This window comes from Vipera ursinii (genome assembly GCF_947247035.1).
Source record: "Vipera ursinii genome assembly, chromosome: 2".
NCBI lineage: Eukaryota > Metazoa > Chordata > Lepidosauria > Squamata > Viperidae > Vipera > Vipera ursinii.
The window spans coordinates 60073860-60098796 of NC_139513.1; the positions used below are offsets into that span (position 1 = coordinate 60073860).

Genomic DNA, 24937 nt, shown 5'->3' on the forward strand with positions numbered 1-24937 from the left:
ACGGATAAAAGCTATTTTTCAGCCTGTTGGTACGGCTGGCTATACTCCTATATCTCCTACCGGATGGTAGGAGAGTAAAGAGATACCGTCCAGGGTGTGAGTTATCCGTGAGAATCTTCCTCACTCTTCCAAGGCAACGAGCCCTGGCGATGTCATCCAGTGGTGTCAGGGGACAGCCCACAATGTCTTGTGCTGTGCTCACTACCCTCTGTAATGCTTTCCTGTCCATGGCTGTCAGACTAGCATACCAAACCACAATACGGTACGAGAGGACGCTCTCTATAGTAGACCGGTAAAAGAGGGTCATTAGCCGTTGTTCTACCCTGTTCTTCCGCAAGACCCTAAGAAAGTGAAGCCTCTGTTGGGCCTTTCTAGCCACCTGGGTTGTGTTAACTTTCCAGGTTAGATCTTCACAGAGGTAGACTCCCAGAAATTTAAAGGAGGAAACTCTCTCCACAGCTTCTCTGGATGGCTTTATCAGTTTATCTAAAATAAATATATCTTCCCACAGTTATTTATGTAGCATGGATTACCTTTTGCTGCTTAATGCTCCATTAAATGAATAATTTGTACAATTCTTTTTCCATTGGTGCTCAGGTTAAAATGGTGCCATAGTTCTTGGCTTGTTTGTTTTTTTTAAATCAAGCTGCAATTTAACTTGGCTGAAAGCATAATGAATTGTTCCTCTTCGGTAAAGTAAAATATATTTAACCTAAAATAGTGCAAGGCAGAGACAATTTTTGGGGGCACTATTTCCTGCGATTTTTTTTGGCCATGCCTCAATCACTTATACTTCAAGGTATTTTGTGGTACGTATAGACAAGAAATCTTAAGCGTAGATGGCACCAACTCAAGTGATGCCTCAAATAGACCTTGAATAGCAGTCACCTCCAAGCCTGCTTTCTATTTCAATTTCTTTACCTCACTAGAAAAAGGTTCTTTTTTCATATTCTACATACATAAAAACGTTGCCTTAAATATCTATTTCCTCTTGGGATTTTAAATTTGCTATTGAGAATCCTTAAAGTTTACATCTTGTAATTGTCAGCAGGTGAAAATCTTTTTCTAAGACATTCACAAACTTCAATTAGAGGTGTACTCTGAAAAGAAAACTTGGTTACCTTACAGTTTCTTTTCCCTTTTTTGCAGAGTATAAATCTGTAAGAATTATCTTTAAATTTGCAGCAAAACCATGAGACATTTTAATTATTTCACAATATCTATTCTTTGTTTTAAAGTGAACTGTATACTGGAACAGTATCAAAATATTATAAAAACCTATTAGCTAATTAGGAAAGTTGCTCTGAATCCTGGAAAGATGAGTTATAATTAAAATAAAGAGTTAACTGATAAATTAATTTGTCACAGTTTAAACAAAACATTTTTTTAAAAAGAAAAAGAAAAAACCTTGATATTGATCTTTTAGGTTTCTGGAACAGAATCCCAAAAGCCTAGGGTAGTTCATTTTCCCCCTTCCAATGCCTTTAATATTAAAATTCATAATAAAAGTTAATGCTGAATTTAACAGTGTTCCGTGCGCCTTTGGCATCTAGTCATGCCGGCCACATGACCACAGAGACGTCCTCGGACAAGTGCTGGCTCTTTGGCTTTGAAACGGAGATGAGCACCGGCCCCTAGAGTTGGAAACGACTAGCACACATGTGTGGGGGAACCTTTACCTTTACCTTTATAGCATATATAATAGTCTATTGTATATTAGATTACACAAGAGTCCTAATTTAAACTCAGAGCTGTGCAGATCCAGAATGAAAATGCCAGCGAAATTCAATTATGGTTTTTTTTCCTCATGCAGGGTGTCAAACCAGCAAGTTTTGATAAAGTTACTGATCCTGAAATTAAGGAGATAATTGGAGAGTGTATTTGCAAAAACAAAGAAGAGAGGTTTGTTTCAAATAGTAAATTTCTGTTGTTTGTGAAACATGTCATAACCCTGAGCACATTTCAAAATAATTTCTTTGGGTGGAGGGAGAAAACGGCCAAGAGCTGGCCAGTACCATTTTAAACTGATAGACCTACTATAATCTAATTATGTAGATCTCTTAGGATAGTTGCTAGCCATATAGAAACTAATATGGTTACTATGCGGACATGGATCAGTACCCATTTGGAATCTGGTTAGTGTGACTATATTCCTGTGAATTTTGAGGACTTCTCAGCAAATTTTAATACTTTCAGTCAGAATGTCCTTCTGGACTATATATCTATAACAGAGCACTTTCTTCAAATATTTATTTTTTACTTTTATTCCTATTTATAAAATTTATACAGCGCCCATCTCACCTGAAATCTGGGTGATTTACAAATAAAAGTCATACAAAAAGAGACAGAGTTAGAAGCAAAGTTTTTAAAAAACAGAATCAAAATGAAGAGTAAAAGGCCAAAAAGGCAAGGGGGGTTGTTTTCTAGCCACCAACCATCCCCATGGTTGCATATCACCCTTGGAGTACCCTCACTTCTGGGGGCAAGATGTTTCATAGGGCAGGGACAGCAATAAAGAAGACTCTCATTATAGACCCTGCCAGTCAAAATTCTTTAATTGATGGGGTCTACAACAAACCTTTTCTGCCTGACTCTATAGGACAGGTTGATATTATTGGGACAGGATGCTTCCTCAGGTAACCAGGTCCACACTGTGAAGGGCTTTAAAAGTAATAATACCTTGAATTTGACCAGGAAATAAACTGGCCCCCAACACAGCTCACATAATAGAGGTGTTGCATGCACAGCCCTAGGGGTGCCCAGAACTGCCTGTGCTGCTGCATCAACTACAGCTTCTAGATACTATTCAAGGATGGCACATTGTACAGCACACTGCAGTAATCCCTACAGAAGGTGACTAAGGCATGAGGGGCCAAAAAGAGATCTTCTCAATCCAGATAAGTTCCAGAAAATGATACATGGAGATTTATATTTGACAAGCAGCTGTTGGATGCAATCTCTCATAAGACTCTGTCTTAATCCTTCTACAGGTTTTAAACCTTAGATAGATAGATAGATAGATAGATAGATAGATAGATAGATAGATAGATAGATAGATAGATAGATAGATATAGATATAGATATAGATATAGATATAGATATAGATATAGATATAGATATAGAGAGAGTTTCCTTTCACGTATAGCTCTATACAAGTTTTACACAACAGATTCAATAAAAGATGTTTAACCACAGATGGCAAATTGATGCCATCATTATGTTGGTGATACCCAGCAATATTCTTTTCCCTCAGATTTCGGAGAGGTTGTAGGAATCCTACGTAAATCAATACTTAGGATTTGTAAAAGATTAAATGAAGACTAACAATTGAAAGCTCAGACTGTATTGACTAAGGGATTGCCTAGTTCAGGGGTAGGCAACCTCGGCTCTTTTATGACTCATGGACTTCAATTCCCAGAATTCCTGAGTCAGCTGACTCAGGAATTCTGGGAGTTGAAGTCCATGAGTCATAAAAGAGCCGAGGTTGCCTACCCCTGGCCTAGTCAAATGAAAATATTGCATTACTGACAATTTTGTCTGGAGCGTAACATTTTAAAAGTCAGCCTGGCAGTTCTACAGTTCTTGATTTGACTTTCACCTAAATGTTAGATAATAGCTGCAGCTAGGAGCACACCATCCCGCTGCACGTGTTCCCAAAGAAAGCAGATCAGGCAGCAGAGGTGCATGGTTTAGTTATTTTTCATTTGGATTATAGAAGAATTTACATGGGATTCTTCTTTAAAAAAAATAGCACAAACTACACCTGACTGGTTTTTGGCTTGTTTATCTATTCTCATTGATGGGTAGAACCAATAAAAAAAGAAATGTATGGTATGTATAAGTATACTAAGGGGAAAAAATGGAGAGGAGGAAAGTATCTAAAAAGTATAAGTTGGGTCTGATATGGTTCAGATAAATACCTGTTTCAAGGGCATTGTATAAAACAAACACAGAAACTTGAAAAGGTGTAGTAAGTGTTTTAACTCTCTGTTAGCCACAAGTGGCAAATGGGAAGCCATTGGAATTGAAATAAAGAACTAATAAAAATAAACAAATGGTGTGGTGCTTATTATATCACACATTTGGCCATTGCCATAGAAACACTTGTTATTTTGCTACAGTGGTTTAAAAACCTTTGTGTTAAATATTATAGATATTGAAAGCAAATTTTGCTTTCATTAAAATTTAGAAAGACATATAGTGCCAAGGAAGTTCTAATACATATGCGTATGTAATGCATAAAATAACACACAGCTATTTGGTCCTTAAAGTATAGAGGAGAAAAATGGACTTAAAATGTGTTTGTGTTCTTTTTCCCCCAAGATATGAAATTAAAGATTTATTAAGCCATGCCTTCTTTGCTGAGGATACAGGGGTGAGAGTGGAACTTGCAGAAGAAGATGATGGTAGAAAATTCTCTATTGCCTTAAGACTCTGGGTGGAAGATGCTAAGAAGCTGAAAGGGAAATCCAAAGATAGTGGAGCCATTGAGTTTACTTTTGAACTGGAGAAAGAAACTCCTGATGATGTTGCACAAGAAATGGTAAAATAAAAATTTCCTTTGACTCTCTCTCTCTCTGTCTGTCTCTGTCTCTCTGTGTAACAAATCTCAAATGACATCAGAGGCAAACCTGGAAAATAAAATTTTATTCAAAAGACACTACACGAAGTATCTCCAAACACCATAAATTATCCACAGAAATGAAGCGTAGTAATTTAAGTTCCAAACCTTGCTTATGTATACTTTTATATTTTAGTTCCACAATGTCAAAACACATTCTTTCAGAAACTGATACAAATTTTGATTGGCACTCGTTAAATTGGATTTTTTTGCAAATTATGTTTCCAATATATGTAAGAATCTGGAGTAGCATATGAACCATCTTTCTTTCTTTGTGCAGTAAGATAAGTTAGATATCATATCTGTAGTAAAATAAGTTAAATCCACAAAAGTATTACTTACTTTTAAAAAAGTCATAGAAAAGATGGCTACACGAAGTTTGATACTAATTCTGTGTCATTCTTATGAGATATATTGCCTTTTAACATTTTGCCAGGTTTGCTGCTAAATTTTTATAAAGTGAATAAATGCTTATTAAAATAACATCTTTTTTTCTTTTCCTTCATCAAACATTTGTGAGAAAAAAGTTTCAGTTTTTAAGATGCAGGAAACCCCCACCCTACTCCCTCATAATTTGTGTTCCATGTCATTCCATTTTGTGGAAATCATTTAGTTTACTGTGTTGTTCTCTTTTGGACCAATTCAACAAACAGCCCTTCTAAAAATGACTACCAAAGCAGATTATATCTTCTTTGTTAAAGTCTTCTGATTGTGGAATTCTCATTCCTTCTTCACTTAGCTTTAAGAGTATATTACTTTTATCATTGCATGGGTGTACTATTACTCTGCCACCTAACTGACAGAAATAATATTATAATTAAGTCGCTGTTATTTCAAATTTATGTTATGTAGTTTGGATTTGGCTACTAGGATTTACTGCCTACAATGGAGATTAATCAGAACATGAAGCAAAATATTTCTCTTTGACATAGAAGTCATTATATTTTACCACAACAGAATAGTGCAAGAGGGCTCTCCATTATTTGGAAGTGAATTGATATCCTGGGTCTTTGATGATATGGCTGACCAGTCTTCTGTGTTTAAAGAACTAGAACGTTTAGATCATGTTTAAAGACGTAGTTCAAAGAGTTGAGCTATTTCCTAGGCCACGGGCCGGCAACCCGCAGCTCCGGAGCCGCATGCGGCTCTTTGAGCCGTCTCCTGCGGCTCCCATCTGCCCGGTGCACACGCACCTCTTCGAACGGGCAGTGGTGCGCGCGCACCTCTCCAAATGGAGAGTGGCACCGCCCATTTGGAGAGGTGCACGCGTACCTCCGCGCGAACGGGCAGCAGCGCTGCTCTTTGAGAAAGCTGCCGCGGCACGTTTGCAGGCTGCCGAAAGTGGCAGCTTTGCAGACGGGCCGTCGCCGTCGCGCAACCGGGAACCGGTTCCATCACACATAAAAAAAATGGCAACCACGCACGTCCACGCATGCGGCTCCCACTTTTTTTATGTGTGATGGAACCGGTTCCCGGTGGCTCTTTTCCTTTTTCAGGTTGCCGACCCCTGTCCTAGCCCATTAGGAGCAGTGGTGGGATTCAAATATGTAAACAACTGGTTCTCTCTGTGGATGCTGCTTCCAGAACTCCATTCTGGGCTTGGGCAACAAAAAATTAGCTACCAGAACTGGTGCGAACTGGCTGAATCCCACCACTGATTGGGAGGCCCTTAAAAATAATAAAATGGACCTATTTGGTAAATAAATCCAATACTACAAATATGGTAGTATAGCCATGCATTGGACGAAGATCTGTGAAGAAATCTAGAGAAAATACAGAACTGCAGCTGGGTCTCTAGGAGTTGCAGTAATCCAGCCAGCTCAGCAAAGGTTGACTCTAACTCCCCATGCCCTGCTGTTTTGTGGTCATGGCACAGTTGTAGTACTTCTTCCTTTAAGGCAAGAGATACCTATAAACATCCATTGTGCGACAACTGCACTCCCTCCGGTCTTATCTGATTTTTCTCTAGGCAGCATTTCTTCCCCCACCCCATCTCTGAGGGTCATTCACACATAGCAAGACAACTGTGCACCACTGGCCCAGGTCATCCAAGTACATCACTCTAGGTAGGGCACAACTTTACAATAAAAGTACATGCAATTTCTAGTAATAACCCAAAAATCAATGCATCATAAAAAGTTTTCCAAACAGCCAAGGCATGGGCTCTGTCACATGGGCCCTGGATCAGGGACACAAACAAGATACTGAAGGCATTGAAAAAGGCAAGCCAGATAGATGCCAACCTAATCTCAGGAAGAACGATGTTCCACGGGGCAGGTGTCACTGTATAAAAGGCTCTTCTTTGAGGACTGCCAGCAGGAGTTGAAAGTCCAGAAATACAATTAGATGGTGCACTAAGGCTGGGCCACTTCCTCCACAACCAAAATTGGAAGTTTCTGTGTATCACAGGGTGTGTGGGTGTGGGTGTGTGTCTGGCAGGTAGCCCAGCCAGAGTCAAGAAAATCAGACAGGCAGGTTGCAATGCAGTAGAGAAGCTGGTACAATAGCAACAGATCCAATTGAACCTTACAGCCTAATTAAGAAACAGGATCTTTCATCCAGTAATCTATGGATAGCAATAGCAGATAAACTTATATACCACCCCATAGTGCTTTACAGCCCGCTCTAGGCAGTTCATAGAGTCAGCATATTGCACCCAACAGTCTGGGTCCTCATTTTATCGACTTCTGCAGGATGGAAGTCTGAATCAAACTTGAGCTGATCAGAATCAAACTCCAGGTTGTGGGAAGAATTAGCCTGCAATACTGCCAGGGTATTTGGATTTAGCTACCTATCATTTTGGAAAAGTGAATTTAAATGCTTGAAATATAGTATGGGAGCTTCTTCCTGAAAAATTACTTTTCTCAAATTGCATTGCAAATGGGAAATTTCTTATTTGGTTTATTCATGAATCAGACAATGAGATTATATGATTTTGATGCCAATTGTGGTTGTAAATATTCCCAAAAATGCCCGCCCCCCTTTACCATCTTGTTACAGTTGGATTAAAAAATATCCCCACTATGAATTTATTTTATATGAAGTTCTAGGAATATTTATAATAGCTCTAACAGTGATATAGACAATAGCCATTCATAGCCAATAATGACTTATAAAAATATGTCAATTGATCATAGTTTTGCAATTGCTTCTCTGCTTTTTTTTTAAAAAAATGTTTCAGATACAACTTGTACTGTTTTTGAAAATTATTTTATGAATGAAAACCTTGGACCTCTACCTATTATATGTAATTCTAAATGATGTTTCTGCAAACTAATCAGCCACACATATAAAAAACCTCAGACTGGTGATTTAGAATCTTAACACTCTATTCAATTACTAAAAGTGGATGATAAGCAGGGGTGTCAAACTGCCAGCCCATGGGCTGGATGCGTCATGCTGAAACTGCGCTCACCCCAGCTCTGGCAATGGGAAAAAAGTTGTGATACATTGTGACATGTCACGTGACGTGATGAGTTTGACACCCCTGGAATAGGGAGTGGGCATGTGGGGCTCCATGATGTGAAAATATGGATTTGTTGTTGAAAACCTTTTATTTCAGGTTGATGCTGGATTCTTTCATGAAAGTGATGTCAAAATAATTGCAAAATCAATACGTGACAGAGTAGCCTTAATACAGTGGAGAAGAGAGAGGATATGGCCCATGTTGCATTCAGAAGATCATCGGGATCCTGAAAGCTTAGAAAAAATGAAGGTCACACAAGCACAACCACTTCAGATTACACACATTTCTCACGCTGGTCATCAGATTCCATCAGAACCAGATGAGCCTGAAGTGGACCAGCATCTTTCTCAACAAAATCTGCCCACAAGCATCACTTCACTTGCATGTAAGTTTAGTAGGTGTTCTGTGTTGGTATATAAGGATGTAGTACAAATACCCTGAATGGTTGTCACTGGCCATGTTTGTGCACTGCAGTAAGCCAAAACTCTTCAGAATTCTGGTTTAGCAGGAATAAGTATGTTAACATAGACTCTTTAATAGCTCCTGCTACTCTGGCTGAAGGGGATAATTATCAAACATGAAGTATTCCATACCTAGTTTGCTTAATATGTCATCTGAATTAGCATCTCTGTTTTTATTGGTCTAAACCAGAGATGTCAAACACAAGGCCTGGGGGCTGAATCTGGCCCGCGAAGTGGTTTAATGTGGCCCACGAAGCCATCCTGGAAACATTGAGGAACAGCCCCTACTGCCTTGGCCCTGGCCCAGGGACCCTCCTTCTGTCAGAGACCCTCAGATCTGTCCCACTCCTGCCCAGGCCCCCATAGGCACCCTTGATGCAAACGATGTAGAGCTGGCCACGCCCACCCAGTAGGCCATACGCACTCTAGCCATGCCTACCCAGTAGGCCACGCCCACCCTGGCCATACCCACCCGGCCCCCTGAGGGCAACTGCAATGCTGATGTGGCCCTCAATGAAATTGAGTTTGACACCCCTGGCCTAACCAGTTGAAACTTAACATGCCTAAGCTTCTTCCTACTATGTTAAAATTCTGAAGAATTCTAACTCTGATGGATTGATGAGCCAGGACTTTGGTTGCATGGACTTTTACAAGAACAAATAAATATATGCTAAAAATATGCAAGAACAATAAATATCTACTAAGTTATCAATAAATAGTTTCCATTAAGATTGTACATAATTGAATTTGTATCGTTCAATAAATTTAAAGCAGGGAGGAAGTGAATTCCCCTGGGATTTGAAGGGAAACCTTGTCAGTTTATGAAGTAAAGGCTCTCTCTCCTCCCGTCTTATAGAAACCATGTGATCATAAAAATGAACACAGAGGAAGTGCCCTCATGTGGTGGTGGTTAATAAAGACCATCAACCATTCTCTGACGTTAATATAGCCAACCCTTTGAACTGTATTGAATTTACCTTCTAAAACAAGCTAATTATGCCCAGTCTAGTGTTGGTAGGACTGCTTACAGTATACAGTATGAAAGTGAGCCAACGTGTACTTTGACTTAGGAAATACCGTTCTAGGTTTAGTCAAGATAATAATTACAATTTTCTTACATTACTGAAAATATTTAAAGATTCTGAGACTGCTGCTTGAAGACCTATATATATTTAATTACATTAGATAAGAATTAAAATCTCTCCTTCACAGTGCAGAAACATTTTAAAAATAATCTTTTTTTCTGAGTTTCTACTCTCAATTAGTTGTTTCAGTACTGTAAATTATTGGCGTCATATGTTGTGCCAATGCTTGCACAATGTTTTTAAGTCTAAAAGCCCTATAAATAATTTCCTTGATGCTGCTGGTGATATTCAAATAGAGCAGAAATGTACATAAATAATTTAGCAATCTGTGTACAACAGATGATAACAGAATCCATGTTTGGCTTCCAACTGCTGCTTCAGCTTTGTAGAGTTGTCTTCATTTTTGTGGTTAGATGATTCCTATAATTAGATTATATTTTCCTATTCTATAAACCTCTACATTATTAAGTATCCAAAAAAGCTCCATAAACTTAGATAAGTAAAACTGAAAGGAGTTATTGTTTTTTAAATTTGGAAAGATGGGTGAATGTTCATCAGTGAAGGATTGACTGAAAAATCCAGAAATGAGGCTTCCAAACAGACAAAATTAACTGTCCCAATATGTATACAAAACCCATGCACAACACATTTTTAATATTCTTAAATACTAGCAGCAGGAAGCAGTATGCATTTTTGCATACATATTGGGAAAGTTAATTTCATCTGTGTTTGAAAGCCTCATATTTGGATTTTTCAACCAATCCTTCACTGATGAAAATTCATCTAGTTATATTTTTTTTGACATCATTTGTTATTATATAGAAACACGTATGTCCAAATTATTTCATTTGGTATAATTTGGGGGATACATTTATAATTTAACCTTACTAGAAGTATACAATATTAACAAAACAGTTTATTTATATACTTCAGCAAACTCAGATATTATTGTCTAGTGGCATTTTTTAAAATGTGAGCTATTTCCAGTGGTCCTGTGGTGCTTCATTATTCTCTCTGGAAGGAAAGCAAAAATATACAGAATTTCAAATAATTTATGCTGACTGCCACCGCCTGCCCAAAGGGGTGAATCCTGCTGGAGGTGGTTGAGGGATTAAGGGAAGATTCCACCTCCCTCTCTGAACATCCTTTTCCCTTCTTCCCCATCTTTTTAATTGTAATCTTTACTTTTATTAGAAAATTAATTAATTAATTTAATATAAGTTATTAATAAATTAATAACTCAGATTACTACTATAATATAAAAAGTTGGCACTATCAGCCTGAACAGCACTTTGAAACTCACTAACAAATATTTGGTAGACATAGGTAGTCCTCGAGTTACAAGTTCAATTGACCCCAGAATTTATGTTGCTAAGCGAGAAATTTGTTAAGTGAGTTTTGCCCCATTCTGTGACTTTTCTTGCCACACTTGTTAAGTGAATCATTGCAGTTGTTAAATTAGTAACACAGTTGTTAAGTGATTCTTGCTCCCCCATTGACTTTGCTTGACAGAAGGTTGCAAAAGGGGATCACATGACCCTGGGATACTGTGGCCGTCATAAGTATGAACCAGTTGCCAAGCATGTGAATTTTAATCACATGACCATGGGGATGCTGTCACAGTTATAAGTGTAAAAAATGGTCATAAGTCACTTTTCCCAATGCTGTTGCAACTTCGAAAAGTCACTAAACAAGCTGTTGTAAGTCGAGATTACCTGTACAGCAGGGGTCTTCAAACTTGGCCCTTTTATGACTTGTGGACTTCAACTCCCAGAATTCTTCAGCCAGCGTGCCTGGCTGGGGAATTCTGGGAGTTGAAGTCCACAAGTCATAAAAGGGCCAAGTTTGAAGACCCCCCACTGTACAGCAATGTTATTTTTTGTGTGTGCATATCTTTGAGTCAGTGTTAACTCCTGGAGACTGTCTGGAGTCTGGACTAATCCCTGCAGGTTTTTTGGCAATGCAATCCCTGCAGTTTTTTGGAAATGGCCTTTGCCTTCTTCCTAAGGTAAGAGAGTGACTGGCTCAAGGTTACCAAGCTGACTGTGTGCCTAAGTGGGACAACAACTCATAGACTTTTATCTTCTGGTTTCCAGCCTGCTGCCTTAACCCCTACACCAAGCAGGCTCTCAATATTGCATTTACCTATGAAAATTTATAGACTGTTGGTTAGACTGCAGACTATGACAAATTCTTATAAAAATTTGAATGTTTGTAGAAAGAAATGTAGCCAGCCAATTTTTCAAAATTTCTCCAGTCAGTCATGTCTGCATTTTATATATTCCCCACAGGCTCATGTCCCAATTTAGATATAATTGGGAACAACTCATTTCTAGTTTATGGATTTGGTTTAGTTACTTTTCTTTCAACCTTTGAAATTTAACACTTAAAACAGAAAAAAAAATCCTGTGGTTTTAAATCTGGTCAGAAAGTGAAGTGAATCCGCTGCCAGTCCACTCCAAGGGTTGCTAAGTGGTTTCTATTACACAAAATCCCAGTTCCTTCCTGCAGCCATGTTGAAGTGTTATGTAAATCTCTATCAATTTCTAATTTTGATAGTAGAAAAATAAGGGTTCTTCCCCCCACATCATGCATTAGATCTGATTCATTATTGATTCAGATTGACTGACTTCTGAAGTACCCTAAACTTTGCATTGCTATTTCTAAAGCTCCAAATTAAGATCTCGAGTAAGATCAGATAGCCTTTGTACAATACGAATAATACTTTGCTTTCAGTTTATGAAACCATTCCATTTTTTAAAAAATCAATATTAACAATGTTTCAGCTGATAGCACATTTGACAGTGGTCAAGGATCAACTGTGTACTCAGACTCCCAGAGTAGCCAGCAAAGTGTGATCTATTCGTCTATTCCTGATGCAATACCTCCAGCTGTTCAGCGCGTTTATAGCCCGCCTCTCAGTGAGAGCCAGACTTTGCCACATGGTCTTCAGCAGATAGGGCCCTACCAGCAACCCTCAATAGTAAGTATAGTCTTCTTCAATTTTCAGATATGAAGTTTTTAAAATGATTGAATAATTGCATAACTTCACAAGCCTGTACAGCTAACCATTTTTCTTAGTCATGTTCATACAGTAAATATAAACGGAGTCACATATCCTATCTCCTATGTTTCTTTACTTACTATTTTATTTAATATGAAGCAAAAAGGGTGGAAAATCTATTGCCTAGACATTTTTATTTTAATGGATATTGTCATAGCAATAGATCTACTTAGTTAATCTGAATTATTAATATTAATTACTTTACTAAATAGCTTGAACAGCTATATACTTTCAGAATGATAAGGTAGGCTGTTGAGAGTTTTTATAGACAATAGTTTTCTAAAGTAATGTCTTCCTACCTTCCTTCCCAGCCTGGACTTTCAGTGGTTCAGGGTCCAACTCCTGTTGTGCCTCCACGGCCACAACTTTATCCAGAACCAGCAATTCCAATTCCATTTCCCACCTCAGTTGCCCCTGTGCAGATGAGACAACCTCAACCTGTATTAATCAGCCAGCAGGTAAGAAATGACATATTCTGCCTTTCTCTTCCCCCTCCCCCTCCATATCTTCAAAATACACTCATGGCAACCATCCTGCAGGAGGGTTTTCAAAACTAGTTTGCCATTACTTCCTTCCTAGGGCTAAGAGAGGGTGTTTAGTCCATGGTCAACTAGAGACTTCATGTCTTAGGCAGGACTAGATTTCACATTCTTCAGGTTTGTAGCCTGTTGCCTTATCTGGCTCTCTTTTTTCCTATTAAGCTTAAAACCATTATGTAACTTGCATTATAGGCTTGATTGTCCATTTTATACTGTAATGGAAGATTTTTTATTAAATTTTAAGTGCAGCAATAGATTAATGAGTAAATTAACAAGTAGGACAGCAGTAGCATCTGTAGTGAAGTATCAAAACAAGAAGGCAGTTGTGGTAGTATAATTGAAGCCCTACTCCTTTTGTGTTTTAATTGACATTACACACATGTACAAAGGGCAGAGCTTTGATTGTGCTGCCACAACCATCAGCAGGACTTTTAAAATCTCACCTATGGATGCTTTTGTAAGAAAGAGAGAAAGCTTTAATTTCTTCCTTCACCCTATAGCAAACTCAAGATTAATTCTTGACTTCTTTTAAGTTTGTTTCTCAGAGTAGAAGAGATTGACCTCATTATTTGGACTTTAAAAATGTTATTTCTAATATATATTTTCTTAGCTTGACAATGGACAGCTTTATCATTTTCTTTTGCCACTCTTTCTTCAAACAAACAAATAAATAAAATTTATTGGGCTAATTTCACTAGTAGTTGATCATGAGAAAGGGAGAAGTATCTAGCCATGGATGTATCATTATTTCCAGACAATATTTAGTTTGAGTTTGGGCATACATTTGCATGCGTAAATGTATCCAAATCAGCTTTGGAACAATTTATTTACTTATTCATTTATTTGACTTGTATGCCACCCATCTGAGCAGCTTACAAACACACTAAAAGCCAGTAAGACATTAAAATAATACATAACAATAACAAATAATAAACAGTTGGAATATTGGATTGCAATTTGATGTTGACTTGTTTGGCTTTTTTGTGAATCTGGTAATCATAGTTTGCCAATTCAGAAATGGGAACCATGATTATTATTATACCAAGACATAGTCATCCAAAAGGCATTAAACCTGGAACCAATATCTTTTCAGAATATAGCAGAAAAATAGAATTCCATACATATATTCTACTCTAAAGCCTCTCACCATGGCCATTTTGTAGATTTTGTAGATTTTCAATCTATTAACTATATTTTTAAAAAGCAAGTTTGTTGTTTGTTTCTTGTTTGCCTATGACTGCTTCTCCAATCTATGCTGATGGCACTTCAAAAACCTATATGATGTTTCTTTTTAATTTGATCAGCAATCCATCTCAACCCCAGCTCCTTTACAGCAAATTCTCAGCAACCAGCCCATGTGCTCAGTACAACAACCTGCACCTCACCTGTTGTCCCAGTTTCAAACACCTGGTTCTCACCTGGCAGCTAGCAGTGCACCACTGGCACCTCTGCAGGTCCCCCCTGTGCAGTCACTTCCCCCAGTTCCACCTGGTCAAGTAAGTCTGTTGTAGCACTCAATAAGGTTCCTCATTTTGGTGTGAAGACTTCATAGTGCTAGAAACATGGAAGTGTTTTCATGCATCAATTGACTTTTGTTGTAACATTGTATTATTAAAAAAATCTAGCTATTTATTACCTAGTGCCATAATAAATGAAAAAATAAAATTAAAAAATTCAGAAAAGTTAAACAATATGCCACTGGCTCAAAGTAGCCCAGCTCTTGGAATTTCTTCAAAATGGACCAATGAGATAAGGAACCAATCAAGAAGCAACTTTCTTGGCCTTCCATAACTTGGCTTTCCATAATGTGGACCAAACAGAGAGCAGCTTGCTAGATACCTGTTAGATACATGAGCCCAATCTGCCTCAGTGCTAAGATGTACATCACAAATGGGGCTCTGAAGAAGCTAGCCACAGCTGCTGGCAAAATGTTAGAACAAAATGAAACTCGATCATGACCATTCAGACTGAAAACCTCATCACTCCTTCTTTGATGCCAGCCATGAAGGCCTACGCCAGTATATCATGTATGACTTTCTCATGTTGGCACCAAAAAGACAGCTATATGAATATGAGAACTGTGTCATTTACATATTATAGTAACTTGATGAACATTTTAAAAAATGAGTAATGGAAAAGAAAAAGAAATTTTAATTTTAAAAGGGGAAAAGAATACGCTCTGCTGACATAAAGTGGACAGATAGCGAATTTCTCTCTGTGTATAATTAGTGCATATATAAAGAAAACATGCATTTTTTAAGATATTGGAAACTTCAGCCTTTGGTTCAAATTATAATTTGAGTACAGAAGTATAATAAGCTCATACAACATACTGTTAAATTGGAAATGAGTGGTCTAGTATTTCATTTGAACTAGATCACAGTTCTTTATTTAGCACTATCATTTACAATTGTTGTCAGAATATTCACACTATTTGCATGGAGTGTAGTATATTCATTTATTTAGGTGGTTACCACATTTTTTAAAAAACAAATTCTCATGCAATAAAAAATCTATAAGACCATAAAATGTTTTGACCATATTTCCAAAATGCCTCATAGTCTCATGACAACAATTGTTTATGACATATAAATAGCACCTAAAATTCAACTGGATTCTAGCAATAACATACTACAGTAATATTTTTTTTTCATTGAATCATGTCCGATACTCAGAGAATACCAGGTCAAGTCCCTCCAGTTTTCTTGGCAAAGTTTCTCAGAAGTGGCTTGCCATTGCCTCCTTCTTAGGGCTGAGAGAAGGAGAACTGCCCTAAGGTGCCCAGTTGGCTTTGTGCCTAAGGCGGGACTAGAACTCACAATTGCCTGGTTTATAGCCTGGTGCATTAATCATATACCAAACTAGCTGAATAGTAGTAATATTATAATAATAACAATATAATAAAAATATAAGCAGTGTGATGGCCTGATGATGAAGACACTCGCCTCCCACTTGGAAATTTGAGAGTTCAGTCCTAGGTAGCAACAGATGTTTATCTCCTAAGACACAAAGAAAAAAATATCTGCTGAGAACTCTAACTAGGCATCAGGAAAGGCATCCAGCCAATAAATACTCAGCTCCATCCAGTCACCCTGACTCTACCCCAGATTAAGGGTATAAGGGTCATAAAAAGGGAAAATTAATAATAAAATAAAAATGACTTCAGCATCAGTATCTTTCTGGATGGCCTTAAGAGTGGCCTTATACCTGCCTTGGAAGATAAGCATATAAGGGGAGCCTCTACAGAGAAATCTACCTTTAAGTCTCTTCCTTTCTTAACTTCTGGTAGGCTGGAATACCCAAGTAGATATTCTCAGACTGCCTAGAGCAGGCAGGCAAATTTTATCAGGAAAAGCTTTCTTTTAAAAATCCAACCCCAAGTCATTAAAGCTAGCATTTTAAATTGCACTCAGAAACATGCTGGTAACCAGTGCAGCAACAATATCCAGTGGCAGTATCAAGACTAATCCACAAGCATTAAAAATGTTGACGTTTTTGTGTGGTCTTCAGAAACAGTCCCATATAAAATAAATTTCAGTAATCTAAAAATTCTAAATGAGATTATTGCATTTTATTACTGCATTCTACTCCATGCATTTTATGCCAGGTAAGTGTGCAAGTGGAACACCAGCTGAAACTGAGAAAAGGTCATCTTATCCACATCCTCACATGCCCAGACCCCAGGACATAATATCTGGCTCATCCATTTTGCTCAGGTGGAAGATGTGCAACTTTGTGTCATGTTATCCAAACTGATAGATATTTCTCTCAGGGGATTTATGTAGATGTTGAACAGCACCCCATAATGAATCAACTGAGAGCCAGAAATTTCCCCATCTATCACCACAATTCTGACATTCATATCCTGCCCAGATGAATCTTGTCCAATATCAAGGCTATTAAAAGCTCTGGGAAAACAATGACAGTTGCATTTGCTCCATCCAAATCCCAACTCAAGTTATCCCTGACGGCAACCAGTTGTTTTTTGTTTCATGCTGGGCTTGAATCTGGACTGACATTGCTTCAGACAATTTGTGTTCTCTTTAACTGCAGCCCCATCACTTTTCCCACAACCTTCCCAAAGAAGGAAAAAGAGCTTTCCTTTTAAGGAGTGGATGGATCAGCATCTCTTTAAACAATGCTGAATTTTCTTCTTCAGTGGCACATGCCTGGTCTGTCCTCTCATCCACAATTAAATCATATATGAGGCTGAATTTATTGTCGGCTGACATTTAGAACAATCAGTATGAGCCCACAATGTCCAGTCATGCATTTGTCTGGCTTGTGTTATAATTTCAGCATGGAAGTACACCCTTTTCTTCTGGGGTGTCTCTTTCCGCACTCCCAATCTTTTATACTTTACCTTGCTTGGTCCTACTGATTTTCTCCCCTATCTCTGTCCCCCTTAGTCAAAGTATCTCAATCTTAGCAACTTTAAGATGCATGGGCATGCTGGTTAGGGAATTCTGGGAGCTGAAGTCTACACATCTTGAAAGTGCCAAGCTTGAGAAACACAGCTCTCAGCTCCTCCTCCAAACACTCAAATTGTGCAAAATAACCATCTCTCCATCACGGGCAATCAAGTACAATAGATGAAAGCTGCACCCAGTGCAATCATGCATTCCCATGCTTTACATTCCCCAGACTCTTCAATCCAGTTCTCTCTCCTTCCATCCTTCCATGGCTCCCCCCTAGCTGTGTCAGAAAGTGATAAACTCGTTACCCCTTTTTCTCATTCTGGAAAGGGGCTCTTTCCCCACCACTTCTTGGACACCCATTTAGAAAACCAGCAATCTTTTCTTTTCTCTTTGGTGGTTCTGTTTGTTTTCCAATATCTCCTCCACTACTTGGTGTAAGGAAATAGAACTCAGGTGGCCCATTTCAGTTGACACAGTTTCCTAAACAACCTTGCCAGCTGATGCATTTTTAGGCTTCTTCATGCTTTTATTTCTTCAGCCTTCTGATTTTAATGTATTTTCCTCTACTATTTATTCCAGTTTTAATTCTACTTCTTTTGTTTTTCAGGAAAAACAATAGCTGGCAGATGAGGCTGTAACAGTTTAATTATAGACTTGTAGTGCAATCTGGTATCAGATAAATAATAAGAGATAAAGCAGAATGTGTGATTCATCTTCTTCTGCAATCCCTATTTGTTCAAGTCCTTCCATATAATAAGAAAAACTCAGAGTGACAGTTCCAAGATAACAGAATAACAGAGTTGGAAGGGACCTTGGAGGTCATCTAGTCCAACCCCCTGCTCAGGCTGGAAACCTTATTACCATTTCAGACAAATGTTTGTCTTATTTAAAACTTCTAGTTGTGGAGCATTCACAACTTCTGGAGGCAGGTGGTTCCACTGATTAGTTGTTCTAACTGTCAGGAAATTTCTCCTTAGTTCTAGGTTGCTTCTCTCCTTGACTAGTTTCCATCCATTGCTTCTGGTCCTGCCTTCAGGCGCTTTGGAGAATAGCTTGACTCCCTCTTCTTTCTGGCAGCCCCTGAGATATTGGAAGACTGTTATCATGTCATCCCTAGTCCTGCTTTGCATTAAACTAGACATACCCAATTCCAGCAACTGTTCCTTTATATGTTTTAGCCTTCAGTCCCCTGATCACCCTTGTTGCTCTTCTTTTTTCTAGAGTCTCAACATCTTTTTTTACATCCTGATGACCAAAACTTGATGCAGTATTTCTAGTGTGGTCTTACCTAGGCATTATACAAATGATACCGTACAAATATTTTGGAATCAATTATTCCTGCCCCCAGTTCCTGTCATAATTGCCTAAATAGCTCCAAAAGCGAGTCCTGATTAAGGTTTCCAGAATACAATAAAATCAAAATTAATCCAGAGATTAATCCCATCCCCTTTTCTTTCCAGACTTTACCCTTAGCCCAGATGGTTCCTCTCTTAGGGCTAAGAGAGTGGGGGGGGGGAACGTTTGTAGCTTGATCTTCTTGTAAGTGTGCAACCACATTTGCCCAAATAAGCCCTCCCTGAAACCTCAAAGAATATGTGATGCTCTTTGTGTTTTTACATCTTACTATAGCTATTAAGGGACGCGGTGGCTCAGTGGGTTAGGACGCTGAGCTTGTCGATCAGAAGGTCGGCAGTTTGGCGGGTCGAATCCCGAGTGCCACGTAACAGAGTGAGCACCTGTTACTCGTCCCAGCTTCTGCCAACCTAGCAGTTCGAAAGCACGTAAAAATGCAAGTAGAAAAATAGGGACCACTACGGTGGGAAGGTAACAGCGTTCCGTGTGCCTTTGGCGTCTAGTCATGCCGGCCACATGACCACGGAGACGTCCTTGGACAAGCGCTGGCTCTTCGGCTTTGAAACGGAGATGAGCACCGGCCCCTAGAGTTGGAAACGACTAGCATGCATGTGCGGGGGAACCTTTACCTTTACCTATAGCTATTAAGCAACTACAGATAGAAAGTGTTGGGGTAGGTGGACAGGTACAAGCTTCAACTATGACTGCATTAAACGAAATCAGGTTTTTCACAAGCAAGATGTTTGTTGTAAAATCTGATCACATTCAACATGGACAATTATCAAAGCTTCACTTACCTTCTAAATTACAATCCACATATTTACCCATCTGAGGTCTAAAAGATCTGAGAGGACTGCAGCTTCCAGAAATCCCAATGATATGGTGTAGTTCCAAGAAATGAATTAAGTAAATCTAGTACAAATGCATTTTTAACTATCCCTGAAACTTTATTACAGAATAATCCATTTTTAAATCCAACTTTCTTCATAATTAAAGGTTAGCCTTATTTTTAATGATGAAGTAAAAATGAGTATGCAAATCATTTTGTATAGTTATAATGAGTGAATTTAATACCTCGTATCAAAGCTATAAGATGATATTGATGAATGTATATTAAATAATGGTTTTGTCAAAGTTGCATAATGTTGAACGTTGTTATACTTGCCTATCTGTATTGTGAGTAGCATCATTTACATACAGCTGCTATCCTGCTGTAAATAATTGGAATTACTTTAAATGCTTGTACTTACTTTTTTGATAATATATTCCAGTTTATCATTTTTTAATATGCTCCTCCCAGCCTGAATCTACTTTGTTATGCTTGCTATGGTCATACTTTTTCTGTATTGTTCTTACACACATAATAAGTTGTCCATACCCACTCTTGATCCTTGACATACTTGCTTCCTGCAGCATCATATCCTCTGCATTGGGGAATTTCTTGCACTAATTCAAATGCACACTTAATCTGCATTCTGAATATTGCTGAATTTTACCATTTATTAGTCCACCAATGCATTATTCAAAATCCTCACATGAGTTCAATTTAGGAAGAGACTAAGTTACATGCAATATATGTATATACTAATTAATAGAAACTTGGAAACCATAGCAGTTTTAGTGTAGACAAAGTGCTTGTGCTTATGCATGGGTAGTCATTTCTCCTTTCAGTTGAGAGAATAGCAACATAAGGACATAATACTCTACTGAAGTGAGTAAAAGAGTCTGAACAGACAGAGGCTCCCTCTATACCAAATCAGGTACTATCCAAGCGTGCCAGATATTTGCCTAAAATGTTTCTAGACATGCAATGAGTGATTATTCATAGGTTACTGCTTGCTTTATCTATTTCCTTTGTATTAATTTTGGATTGGTCTGTTAACATGTAGTTGCTTTGAAAGCCTATCCTGCACTTACTCTAGAACAATTTATGAAATATTCTAGAACAACTCGTGAAAAAATGAATGGAAATCATTTTTCATTTTATTGATTGATACGATTTAGGCGCTACCCCTACTCCAAATACTCTGGGTTGCTTAAAAAGGAGGAATTGTTTTATTAATAAAAAAAGCAAATAAATTAATTTAATGTCATCTGGGCTTTTGCAATTTATATATTATATTTTCTTCCAGATTCCTCAGTTTCCCGTTATTCCTGCAGTTACCCCTCTGGCAGGACTTGACAGTCATCCTTCAAACCTGTCTGATATACCTGCTGCAAATATGCCCCCCATCCCTGCTCCTTCTCAATATTTTCCTTCAGCTGTGATAGTACCAAGCCTTCCTGTGAACTCAGCTCTGCCACTGTCATCAAATTCCCCTGCCCTCCCCATGCAAGCAGTCAACCTTCCTCAAACTACTGTGGCTTCCTTGGTCTTGCCCTGCCAAACAATTGTGCCAAATATGCCAGCTGCTCCAGTACCATTACTTCCTATGCCTCCACCAGGAGTGTCAGCTTTACCAACACATCATGTGGTAGCCCAGCTTTCACAACAACAAATGTACCAGGCTACCCTTCAGCAAATAATACAGAATGAAGCTGTGTCTTCTCCCCTCCACATTCAGAATATGAAAGCTGTTTCACAACAGCAGCAGATGCTGCCTTCACTTCCACAGTCAATTCAGCCAAACATAATTCATCCATCAGAACAGGCTATGTCTGCATCTGGGGCTGGTAATCAGGTAATCTATTTGACACTGGATTTTCGTGGGTTTAAATCATAGGAGTAGTTCCCCAAGTGTCAGCTCTGTAGATAGTTCAAATTTTAAAAGAAATTTGGAGATTAATGCCCATCAGGAAAGGATAAGGAAACCGAATCCTTAAAAATGAATTGATTAGAATGGTGAAACACTAAACATGAAGGACAGCTTGAAGAGGCTGTGTCAGAGGATAAAGAATGCTTAAGTCACTTCTGCCCCAGGAAGTGACATTATTTCTTCTCAGGAGTGAAAAAAACTCTTAATGTCCAGTTACAGTTAGCGTTTTCCAATCAGACTATAAAATGATAATTTCTTAATGAAACTAAATCACTTATATGAATAGGTTTACAGAATAGCGTAATTTCTTTAGAATAGCTGGTTTCTTTAAAAGTAGATATTTATTTTACAAAGAAGAACTTAAAAATATTTAATTCTTCATTCTCACAATTACAAATTTAAACTGGCTGAAGATACATATTTATCTGTATACCATATTGTATAGTTATATAGAGGTGTGTGAGAGAGAGTGTACATTTTTTTCAAGTTTAGAAGAAGCTACTAATTTTAAATATAAAATATTATAAGGTAAGGTAATGCAACAGAAAACATGTATGGATTGAGAAGAAAATAGCAAGATTGAAGATTTCTTTAAAACAGGAATGTTACAAGAAATCATAGCATTTTATCATTTGTCACCTACCACCTTAAGGTCCAGAACATTCCATCTCAAACTATTGTTCTGTACTTCCAATTTTACTGTATTACGCCTTTGTTTTCAGCCATATATTTGGTACATAAAAATTGTTTGTGAAGAATTTGTGTTCACCTGGTCCTAGCCTAACGTCCAATGAATCAATGATACCTATTCTCACTGACTCCAAAATTAATTGTCCTGTCCAATGTACTTCTTTAAGCATTTCAGATATATCTTTTACTGATGTACCTGTATCAGTTTTGATTCAGACTGTTTTGATTCAGACTGTAAGGTTTATTATCAAATGGGATCTGGAGGCGTTATTGAAAAACTATACACATCTTGCCCCAAAAGATGAAAAATAAGGAAATTCAGGCTGTCTCTATTTCACTTTTAGTGATGATTGCTATTGTAATTGTTCACTTCACATACAACAAAAATCATGGAAATTTGCTGGTATCATATAAAATGATTCAAGACGTTAAATGTTTGTCCTATTTCCCTTACATGGTATAACAACTGATAAATTATAAATAGATAGATAGATAGATAGATAGATAGATAGATAGATAGATAGATAGATGATAGATAGATAGATAGATAGATAGATAGATAGATAGATAGATAGATAGATAGACAGACAGACAGACAGACAGAAAGACAGACAACCAGAAAACATTTATATTGCAGGATATATATAATATCGCACTGCAACCAGAATTGGCTAACTTATAATATATGCACAATAATAATTTATATAGTACTAAAAGAAATTTTCTTTTTCCTCTATGATTTCCTTTGCTGCTGTTGCCTTCTTTATTTGTTTCTATATCTCATCTTTTCTTCAGTTTCCTCTTCAGGTAAAGCCTGACTTAGTAACTATAGATTTTTTTGAGCAAGAATAAAAATCTCCACTATAATAGAGATAAATGAAAAAAATCTCATTTATCATTTTTATTAAAAAAGTATATATAGTCTTTATGGCAAAAAATTGGTATATATAGTCTTTATGGCAAAAAATTATTGACATGTTCTAAACATATGCAAAAATACTAATACAGATAAGCCTGAAAGATTAGTTTAGTTTGAAGTTTAATTGCATAGATAATACTATGACATAATCCATGATCATAACTGTGAAATAGATGGCATTGGATTGCTGTATTTGGTCTCAGGTAAACATTGGAAATACCCTCAAATGGCTATCTCTTCACATAAAAGCCCCAAATCCAAGGGACAGACTGCTTAAGGGGTTCCCAGCATTCTGTGAAGGTGTGAATGATATCTTAGTCCTTTGGATGTGAGAAATCCAGTCACATTTACTCAGTTTGATTTAAATACTACTTCGATTTACTGAAATAACAGCTTGAAATGAAGCTATACTTAACTTGGACTCTCTTGGACAGACAATCTTCTTGGGTATAGCCTTTGTATGAATTATTTATATTCTCTAACAAGTAGTCATTTCAATTTATTCTAATGGATATTTAGGTGTATATTTAAATATACACTCGTGGTTCATAGCTGTCATTTCATATTGTAACCGTAACCATCTATGTGCCAATTCAGTTATGTACATGTTCATTATAAGATACTAACTTACACCAATGAGATAAAAATTTTCAGATCCTAATAATCGGTAGTTGTTGTGATGATCAAATTCAACTTGCTTGCATTTCACACATCCATGAAATCATAAGTTTGTGTATGCAGAGTGATCCTCCCTCCCTCCTTCCCTCCCTCCCTCCCCCCTCCCTTCCTGTTTCATTGCAGCATAACAAGGACCTATTTTAATAATATTGATTTAGCTAGTGAGTCTTTAACAGCATTTAGACTAATTACACATTTGATTTTTTGAACAGATTATTGGACATCCTCAGTATGCTGTGGATATTGGAACCCATGTACCTGCATTGCCAGTGCAGGCTTCTGCCATTATATCACCACCATTGCAATTGCAGCCTGAAGCAATGCTGCCCTGCATTGCTTCAGATGGACTTTCACAAAGCAGTCTTGGCACAACTAATGCAGCGATGCTGGCAGATCATGGAGTGCCCCTTCAGTGTTCTGCTTACCTGCAATCCCAGTCAGACAGTCACCAGCTTCCTGGCCAGCAGGTTCAAACTACATGTCCAGCTGTCCCACTAGCTTCAGAACCTCCTCCAGAGGTGGTATGTGTTTTCAACATGTATAACAAAAAAATCATTAATCAAGTTGAAAGAGCTGTATTCCAACTTCAAGGGTACATTCTCCAAGCTCACTTTATTTTCTGTTTACTTCACTATCTCCAAACTTGAGTACTTTGAAATCACTCAATTATTTCATTTATATCTTTGTTTTCTCTCCACATCTTTTCTTGCCCTTTTGTTTACTTAAAGTTTGAGTTTTACCAGAAAGCAATAGTACATGCACTGCAGTATATGGACACTCATGACAGCCAGTTTGGTCTAGTGCGAGACTTATGAGTTCTAGTCCTGACTGAGGCATGAATCAATCTTCAAAATGTAACAAAGTTTGATTAATTATTTCTTCTTTAC

General features: G+C 37.7%; 1 protein-coding gene across 1 annotated transcript in view; it reads left to right on the plus strand.

Moving 5' to 3' along the window:
- Positions 1-24937, plus strand: part of WNK2 (WNK lysine deficient protein kinase 2) — a gene marked incomplete at both ends in the record, with an annotated part of 100970 nt that overhangs the window by 50320 nt on the left and 25713 nt on the right. Inside the window, 8 exons of the mRNA XM_083356926.1 lie at positions 1814-1902; positions 4324-4543; positions 8184-8472; positions 12420-12616; positions 13009-13155; positions 14541-14732; positions 21140-21688; positions 24263-24571. Of these exons, the coding sequence (XP_083213052.1) occupies positions 1814-1902; positions 4324-4543; positions 8184-8472; positions 12420-12616; positions 13009-13155; positions 14541-14732; positions 21140-21688; positions 24263-24571 (1992 nt within the window). The remainder of the gene's footprint in view (positions 1-1813; positions 1903-4323; positions 4544-8183; positions 8473-12419; positions 12617-13008; positions 13156-14540; positions 14733-21139; positions 21689-24262; positions 24572-24937) is intronic.